General features: G+C 33.1%; 2 protein-coding genes across 2 annotated transcripts; one reads left to right on the top strand and one right to left on the bottom strand.

Annotated features, from left to right (window-relative positions):
* Positions 1–208: 208 nt before the first annotated feature.
* Positions 209–4497, bottom strand: LOC107926229 (protein sym-1). The gene is made up of 7 exons (XM_016857018.2): positions 4019–4497; positions 2872–2959; positions 2129–2223; positions 1705–1777; positions 1521–1613; positions 1301–1387; positions 209–414 (listed from the first exon to the last, which is right to left on the bottom strand). Exons 1-7 carry the CDS (start codon positions 4375–4377, stop codon positions 334–336), a joined length of 876 nt encoding a protein of 291 aa, XP_016712507.1. The 5' UTR covers positions 4378–4497; the 3' UTR covers positions 209–333.
* A 1737-nt stretch (positions 4498–6234) lies between these two features.
* LOC121204855 (uncharacterized) lies at positions 6235–8995 on the top strand. Its single transcript, XM_041075551.1, has 8 exons — positions 6235–6628; positions 6762–6864; positions 6960–7019; positions 7417–7479; positions 7566–7766; positions 7893–8004; positions 8090–8307; positions 8602–8995. The coding sequence occupies exons 1-8, from the start codon at positions 6528–6530 to the stop codon at positions 8692–8694; spliced, it is 951 nt and encodes a 316-aa protein (XP_040931485.1). The 5' UTR covers positions 6235–6527; the 3' UTR covers positions 8695–8995.
* Positions 8996–10097: the final 1102 nt, after the last annotated feature.

Here is a 10097-nt window from a genome sequence, read left to right as displayed (position 1 = left end):
TCAATCAAAAGTCACTCGAATCAAGTATTAAAATACTCGAACTCAACTTGCTCGATAACTTGAGCAAATCAAGCTCAACTTGCCAATGACCAAGTTGAATTCAATTTTTTTTCCCCTTTCTGAACTAAACCAAAATAATTTACTAGTACAAATATCTCATTTTGCAATATATATATATCTGAAAGGATAATGGGGTTAATCCAAATTATTATCTCAAAAAAATTGATAATATAACTGAAAATCAGTACTGTATTACATGGCTACAATGAAAACTAAACTCATGCATGCACGCTATCATCACAATAAGCTATGACTTGTAACTCAAGCAATAGTTTACCTGGTTAATATCTCTTTGTGAGCTTTAAATGAGAGAATCACATTCCAAACCAAAGCAATAAAATTTGCAGCAAGGACCTGAAAAATTCCGAACCACCGACAATGCAGTTAGAACATGTAAAAGAAATTGACCAGCCGGAAAAGAGATGTTTAAACTGAATCTAGAAAATAGCGTTTAAAGTAATGAATCAAGGAAACTAAAACCTAAACCAAGAGAACAAACAAGCATTTGTCAATTCAATGTATTCAGCTTCATGGGACATCAAGATCGAAATGAGTACAACTGTTTTAGGACAATATGAATACTACCTGTGTTACTTGGACACAGGTGTGAGTATCAGACATTTGTATGGTTAGACTTTTTTTCATTTATTTGGAGGATCCTTGAAGGTCAGATCTCCATATCCATGTGTCTTGCACGAGGGTCGGACATGGGTATTTCAAAGAAAATGAAGAGTCCGAGCAACATGGAATACTAAAATGACAGCTAAACATCAAACCAAAAAGAATTGAGCACATCAAGTAAACCACTAACATGAGTCACATTCAAAATGCCTAGATATAATCAACCTCTCAACACATTTAATCCTAATTGACAACCACAATTATATTGCTTAAACTTGCTTATCGTGATTCATACCTCATCGATACCAGTTTAACACAACTAAAATCTACGAATTGTTCGAAAATAACAAACTGCTTAAAAGGCTTTCTTCTTAAATATAACTAAATTCGACCACCAATTAATACAACATGAAGCTATTTAGTAGGTTGATGTTATGTTATAAACAGTTAATACACAAATCATGTTAATTTTTTGAGTTATGTAACGAAGTATGCACGTTAAGTTGCGAGTTTAATAACCCTATTGAATTTGTATTAGACAGTTGTGATAAAATAGCACAGCAACAGCTTTCTTCCAATGATAATAGTAACAGATTCTGATCAATTTAAAAAAGATCACCTGGAACTGTTGCGGGACGAACCGAAAGTTGAGAAATTGGAAAGGTATCCATAGCTGCCAATTTGCAATAACAGCAGAAAACCACTCCTACAGGGTGAAGTTTAAATATGTGTGAGAGAGAGAATGCAAACCCGGGAAAGTAAACGAAAATGTCAAAAACCAACTTCAAAGAATGTATAAATATTTTAAGGTTAGAGATGTGCCGATGTATTAAGACCACCTGTCGAAGTTTGGGTATAACTTGCGACGGCTTTCCTTCTAGTGTCACCAACGTGGATAAGAAAACTCCGATAAAGATAGGAGAAAACATAAACTGCAATATGTTGCATAAGAATTAGTAGAAATGCTTAAACCAAAGGAACTAATAGAAACGTTTGGCAGATTTAGTACGAAAGATAGCTTACCTGATCCAGTAAAAGCCGCAAGATAGCACCTGATGCTCCAGGCAATTTTACCAAGTTACTTAGACATAAATACCTGCAAAACTACCGAGTAATATATGAAAAATGGAAAAATAATCTCACATGCAAAACGAATCATTTTAAATTAAAACAAGCATGGTTCCATCATGAACTGTCTAAGAAACATAATAAATACGAGAGAACTTTGCATATGATGCCCCAAAATGCGTTATCCCAAAAGTACAAGTCATTCACTTATTAAAATTCTTCCACAATAACTTCGAAAAAAATGGGGATGATTTATTAAGACATCCGATTTTGAAATGTAAGCAAACAATATAAGTAGAAAACCAAATGCCACATTAACAAAACAACAAAGCACTAGAGATTCATTTTAAACAAACAAAGAATAGATCATGAAAATTACCAGAAGTGCAATGTAGGACCAACTAACACCAAACCCAATAGTGTAAATAGAAATGTCCTCTTCACGTCTAGGGATGGCACATGATCAATTGCAAGCTGAAACCAAAATTTTCAATGTCAAGTCATGCCTAATATTGCATTAAAAAGATACAATAATCTATATGATTTAACTGAGAGATTTATATCTCAAACATAGCAAACTACAATTGCTTTAATAATGAAGGATACAATAAAACAAGGAAAACCCAAAATTTTGCTATTTTGCTCTTGACAGAAAACATTCTCATGCTATTTATATCCTCCACTTTCAGATTAATTTTCAGCTTTAATTCTTATCAAATGGTTAAAACTATTATTTCATTACATCGTAACCAAAAGAACATGAACACAACCATCGTATTCCTTAGGGAAGACACATTAAAGTACTGTTTCCATTGCTTTCAACCAGCAAGATGATAGCACAAGTTCTTTTTTACTAATCACCAATTTTGCCTATTTTATTCAACAACGGCTCTGATATGGATAAAACTGTACTCTTAACACTGCTTGTCAATAATACACTTTTTAAACAAAAAACGGCACTTTGAATTGAAAAAAAAGAAGAAGGAAAAGTAATTGTTTTGTTGTGTTTACCCAACAAAGAAAATAAAATCAAGTGAAACTAGAAAACCAGATGGAAAACCAGGAAAAAGGAGGAAATTACTCATAGTGCATTGTCATTCTAAATGGAACTTAGAAACTTACTTGGCAAATCAAATCTCCAACACAAGTCAAAAATGCAGATGTCACTGCTTTTGTCAACACGGGATGTTTTGCTAGAAGAGCCAAATACCTGTTAAAAAAGCAACATAAATACTTTGGAACCAAGCCAGAGTAGTAGTTTAGAGTACTAGTCCTGTGAAAGTACCATAACACCATAACAAACACTCCTCAACCAGCATTCACAAGAAGAAGTAAATTTTCTAAGAAACCATTACAAATGCTTCATAAATGACAAAGTATTATACCTTTAAGCAATCGGCATAATCTTGTCAAGGAAAATACAAAGCTTAAAAGTTTCTTATGCTCATGTTATTCAATTTTAAGCAACGCCTTTAAGAACAAAAATCAGACAGAATGTAAAATCTACATGCCAAGTGTCCTACATCATATACATAGGTAACTAGAGTCTTGTTTATGTATGTGTATGTGTACATATAGGCAAACTCAATGATGGCTTTAAACACTGATGATTGGCAATCAATAATGTAAATTACTAATTAACTTTTTATCTAAAATCTTCCGATTATCTACCTCCACAACATCCCATTGTAGAACTATTCTCAATTCAACAAATAAACAAGTATGTTTATCAAACTAACTTTACCCAGCCTATCAATAGCATAGGTAGATACTATCTTCTCAGGGAACCGAAGCTAGAACAAGCTACTGAACAATTGAAACATGAAGTACCACCAATTTTGTTCTCAGACATGGTACAACTATTTCTTACTGATAAAGGATCTAAATGACTAGAGTTTCACTAAATTCTTTTACCCTATTATCGAACATTCCCTCTCATCGTTCTTCTTCTTCTTCTTCTTCTCTTCTAAAACATTACCGAGTACTTTCATCGCATTGAAACAGCAGTAATAACCTACTTCATTCTAGTTCTACAGCTGAGCTTTGCTTAAATTCGTCACTAAACCAAGCTATCCGACATGTAGTACATTGTGAGTTTAAGCCAGATAAAACATGTATATCGAGCAGCCTAATAACGGAACCTTTAATGACAAGCATTTTAGATAATTGTATTCAAAACATCAATAAATTTGCAGCAGAGAAAATTCGAAAAAATAGCAAAATGATATTACAAATTTAAAAAAGCAAGGCAAGGCTTTTAGTTCATTACCATGAAAGCAAGGACCAACCACTTTCGCCTCCATTGTCACCAGTCCCATCACCTTTGCCACCAGAATTCCCATCACCGGAACCTCCAAACCCACCATTTCCACCGGACCCACCGTCCGAAACTGCTGACACACGTGAATAATCCAAACCCAACTGCCCAGCTCCCGTTTTGCGAGCACCCCAGTCCTTAAAAACAGCTCGATGGTTCGAACTCGAAAGACATGGATAGGAACCGTCTTTGGACTCTCTAATGGGGAACCTAGTAGCTTCTGCAGGAAGGCACGTGTTTTGGGAAGAAAAACCCGTAAAATGGCACAAGTGAGGGAATTTACGGATAAGTATAGCGGAATTTAGAGCCATTTTTTTGTCACTGCACTTCACAGACCACTTTAGTTCTATGGGATTATGTTTTATGGCTATGCCTCTGTTATGAGTGGAAGGATAGGCGGGCAAAACTGGAGTGAAGTGGAGTGCCCTCGGTAGTCCATTTTAAGCTGAAGCAGAATGGTTAAATCCTATGAAAGGTCCCTGTACTATTTAATTTTTACTGATTCAGTTCATTTTATTATAATTTGATTTTTCTCGAAACGTATATTTTCAGAGTAATTTTTTCAACTAATTTCATCAACAAATTTGAATCCATGTTTTGATAAGGTAAATGCTAGAATTCTTCATGGGTTCGGTTAGGTTGCAGTTCAATTTTTTAAAATAATTCTATCCGCTCGATTTCTTATTCAATTAATTTAACCGGACGGTCCAATTTTAAAAATGGTGACGAAATTTCATACATTTAATTTAATATAATATAAATATTTTAAAAATTTTATATCATAATTATTTAATTTTATAATATTAGAGATCACTATAACCACAATGTAAGTGGAGAAAATAAATATTTAATATATAAAGAAAAAATTGTATCAAACAAATTTGTTAAAAATATAATATATTTAACATAATTATAAATATTAAAAATATATAATTTCATTACATAATTACATAATTATTATTTTTATATATAAATAAAAACTTTATTAATTAAAATTATTTTAAAATATATAAAATTTATTTTTTATTATATAATTACATATTTATTATTTTATTTATATAAATAAAAGAGTTATTAATTAAAAAGATGAATTAAAAACTTGAAAATAATATATTTATTAATTATTAATTAAATTTTTAAAATAAAGTTTAAAACAATATTTAAGCATCTTATCAAATGAGCTGATGTGTCAAGTTATTAAAGAAAACATATTTTATAAATAGCTTATTCAGACACATCAGAAGAAAACGCTTTCTGCAACGAGCATTTTTTATTCTCTCTCTAAAATCAGTCTTTTTTTAATCTATTCCCCTCATTATCTTTCAAAAACCCTCTTTTACCTATTTACATATACAATTAATTATATTTACTTGAAATAAAAATAAATTAAATTTATTTTTACCATAAATAATTAAATCAAAACAAAATTATATATATAATTACATAAATTTAAAGCCGCACACCATATTGTATATTAAATCAAAATTTTTGGGCAATTTTAAAGGTTTATCACATTATTAATTTCATGATTATATTTCTCATTTATAATGTATGTCTAATAATGAATTTTATCCAATTTGTAAAAGCTAAGAAATTAAAATTTAGAATTTAGTCACTGTATTTTCTTAAATTATTGGTAAACACGCTATACTGAATTGCTATTCACAAGAACAATGACTCAATAGTGGGGTTTAACACGGTTATTCAATCAATCTAACTTTCTAGTTTTCTTAAGAGTTAATATATCATTTGGTATCAGAGTTTAATATGGATGTTCAACTTGGTACATGAGTTTAACTTCAATTTTGAAATTGATACACAAATAGAATGCCACCATTTGGTCCAATGAATGTTTGAAAAGTATACCATAGTAAAAGAAAAAAACATAGCCACACAGGTACATAATTGGAAAAAAAAAACCCATATACCTAATTGAATATTGAACTAAACTCAGGTACTTAAATGAGAGAAAAAAAGTTTAAGTACTACATTGAACATTTAAGTCAAACTCATGCATCAAACATTAAAGTGAAACTTAATTACAAATGTGATATTAACATTTTTCCTAAAGTAGGAGGACCAAATTTTGATAAATTAATGGATGAAATTCGTAATTAGGCCTAAACTTTATCTTTTATATATATTGGGTCAAACTAAACCGAACAGATGGACGGCCCAAATCCCAAATCCCAATGATTCAAAGTCTAAACTCTTAACTAAACCGAACCAAGCCCATCCGAACCGTTAAACTGCAGCTTCCCTTTTTTGTTGTTTTTAGTGCTAAAGAAAATCCGGTTCACCATCTTCACATATATGAATTGATCAGATCAAATTATTCAGATTATAAAGGAAAAAGAAAAAAAAATTAGTGAATTTTGAGTGGATTGTTCTTGGATCCAATTTTTTGGAGATTACAGAGAAAAAAAGATTGATTTGCAAATACACAATACGAATAATCGCGATGGGTTTCAAGATATTTGTGGTGGCGATGATGGTGGGTTCCATCGCAGCGGCTCAGATTTCATTAGCATCCACCGTGCCTGCTTTTCTATGGGCTCCTGGGTAAGTTCTTTTTTTTTCTTCGTAGTTTTGATTTCATTGAATCAATTTGTAAAAGAATTGAAAATTTCTAGTTTAGGGTTCTTGTAAATTGGGATCTCATTTATTTCGAATATCTTTGGTTTGTGATTTGCAGTTTCTCTAGCGTTGAATCGAAGGAATCTGTAAATTATCAGATCAAGTCTCCAAAGGATCTAGCTAACTCTGTTCTCTCTCAAGGGGGATGGTCTGACTTACTGGTAATTTGAGCTTTATTCCCCTTCAGTATTATAGCCATGGTTTTTGAAATTTGTTGATTTCGTTGATTAATTGCGATTATCCGTTTTGATTTTAGTGCTCCGAGAGGAAAAATGAGCGCCCTGTTGATCTCGCCGTTGTTTTTGTTGGTAGAGAGGTAATGTTGGAATTTTGTATATTATTTTTATAAGCTTCACAATTAAGCATCCTTTTTCCAAACCTCTGCCCACAACATGGAAAATTAAAATAATAGTAGTTGTATTTAGCTGCTTCTTTTTCCCTTTTCAGTTGTATTTTGCAGAGTGAACTTGTTTACTTCTTTTGGTACTGCAGTGGCATAGATTCGCTATGTTATTTTATTGAAATCTAAAATCTAATCCAATGAGTTGGAACTATTTAGCATACGAATACAACAATTCTTGTTGATGTTCGTGTTATGATGTTGATAAATATTTATTCATTTCTTGAAGTTCACTGTTGCATTGTGGTAAGCTGCAATTGGTGCTAACTTTCATGTCCACGTGACTTATGATATTTGCTTTTACTCTTTGTAGTTGCACTCTTCAGATGTTGCAGGGAACAAACATGCAGATCCGGCTCTTTTGAACTTGCTTAAGGTGACTAGATTTCACCGAGTAGGGGTATTAATTACTTTGGATTCCAGTTCCCTGTTTCTTCGTCACTGATTCATATTGTTGAACAGGACTCTTTTACCAAGTCCAACTTCTCAATGGCATTTCCATATGTAGCTACTTCTGAGGAGGAAACAATGGAGAATTTGTTGGTTTCAAGTTTTAAGGAAGCCTGTGCCCACGGTTTGGGAGTTGCTAATGTTGCAATTTTGGAATCGTGCTCTATAGAGGGTGGAGATTTCCAGAAACTTGCAAACTTGCATTCAGTCCATGTAAATCAACTTCAAAAATTTTATTTTAAATGCATCAATACAAAATGTGGTATTATGGAAATGATCAGTATCTTGTCTTCTCCATCTTATTAATTCCTTCACAATTTTCTGATAAACAATAAACAGGATCATCTAGTTAAAAGGATGGAAAAGAGAACAAAGGGGGAGACTGATCTGGTTGTCCTATGCCATGGAGGCTTTCAGTCTCTGAAAGAGCTTGACCAACCATTCCCAGAGAGTATGCTATATTAGCACATGTCTTATTTTAGTGAAGACTGATTACTCTAAAATGTATTCATGTGTTGTTTTTTTTAAATATGCAGGTGAGATTTTGACTGAAGTCATGAGTTCTGTGGAGCAATCTGGGGCAAAATATGCAGCCCTTTATGTTTCTGACCCTTTTAAGTCCATCCACTATCCCGGTTATAGAGAGCTTGAAAGGTTTCTTGCTGATGATACTGCAAAGAATGGTTCAGCCAGTCCCAAAGTCTGCGATGAGGTTTGCCAGCTAAAATCATCACTCCTTGAGGGAGTTTTAGTTGTAAGTCTTTGTCTTTGCCCTCCACGTTTCTGTTACCTCTAATCTAACGACAATGCTTTTCCATTATGAGTGTTCTGTTATGATTATATGGATTTGGAAATGCATTCTCGTTGTTTCAGTGTTTACTAATCCTTTCTTGGATTCAGAATGCTTTTGTAGTCACGAGTGTTGTGATGTGGTCATATGAATTTCAATATGCGTTTTTTCTTTCAATGTTGGTCTTTTCAGTCCATATCTTATTGCTTATATTATGCCTAGAGGGATCCTTATGTGGCCGCACTGCATGATTTTCAGGGAATTGTGTTGCTTTTAATCTTAGTATCAGGCCTTTGCTGCATGATGGGCATTGATACTCCAACAAGATTCGAGGCACCCCAAGAAAATTGATCTGTCTTTTTGGTACAACCTAGCATCTTTATGTTGTAATAAGGCTTCTGTCCTTATGGTATCTACAAATTGGTTCTTTGAAACTGCACAAGATCATCCATGACGTGAAACAAGCACCACAAGCTTGGCATCTATAGCTAAGTAGTTTCCTTCTGCAATATGATTAAGAACTCAGTTTCATATGTTTGTTTATTCATCTATGTTAAGGATTCCATCCAAATTTTATTTCTTGGTTTATGTGAATTATCTTGTAGTCCTAGGAAGTAATAATAATAATATGATGTTCAGTCTTTTCTGGCAACAATTGTCTCTTATATTAGTCTTAAAATATCATGGTCTTTGAATTATTTGATGTGTTGAGGTAATCTAAAGTTTATAAGGGTTGTTTCTTTTCTAAGTGTTACATATCAGTATCGAAACAAAAATGACACATCAGCTCATACGGTACTAACTACATTGCTTTAGATGCACACTCCTTTAGTCGACCTGCTCACTATTCTGAACTGGGAACACGGACGTCATCGAAACGAAGCGCGGTCACTTACCGATGGTAGTCCGATATCAGAATTGCACTTACATCATAAGCTCACTGAATTCGTTTACGGGATTATGTTGAGCAGTTTTCATCTGCTCATTCATGGCGAATAAGGTTCCATGTATTCTACCAAACTGAGGGTGTGATGTATCTCCTGCAATGAATTCATGAGTTCTATTACTCACCTGAATGGAACTCTGACCTGGCACCTTTCGAACACCTGTCTTTCATCATCTTCCTTGCCATTACAGACTTAACCATTCTCCCAGCTGAAGCATATGTATTGGATAAAATTGCATAGTTCCCACTATTCCAAGGCTCCAACTGTACCAAATGGAGCAAAGCTAACTCTCCCAGCTCAGCATCACCATGAGTATTAGATGCAGCAAGAAGAGAACCCCCATGTAGCTACATTCAGCTGAAATGGCATCCAACTAACTAGTTTGAGCACTTCTGCTAGGTAACCGGCTCGACCAAGTAAATCGATCATACGACTTGTAATGCATTTCAGTGCTGATATGACGGCAGTCCAAGTTATAACAGTTATATGGGTCATATTCTCAAACACATGCAAAGCATTCCTTAAATTGCCTGAATTCGAATACATTTCACTTAGTGCATTTTTTGGGATAACCATTTGATCGAACCCACGCTCGTTTTCGAATGTAACCATGAATGCATAAACAATAAATTAATTTGCATATTATTTATTTTATAAATTAATAATTGATCAAAAGAAAAATCAATCAACATTGTTAATGACAGATCTTATAATTTGGCAATTAAAACGATATTTTTTTATTTTATAATAAATAAATTTATTATGTAAAAAAACTACCTAATTGAATAAAAAAATTCAATTTTAATA

The sequence above is a fragment of the Gossypium hirsutum genome, chromosome A08, assembly GCF_007990345.1.
Source record: "Gossypium hirsutum isolate 1008001.06 chromosome A08, Gossypium_hirsutum_v2.1, whole genome shotgun sequence".
Taxonomy (NCBI): Eukaryota; Viridiplantae; Streptophyta; class Magnoliopsida; order Malvales; family Malvaceae; genus Gossypium; species Gossypium hirsutum.
This window is presented reverse-complemented; position numbering and strand designations above follow the sequence as displayed.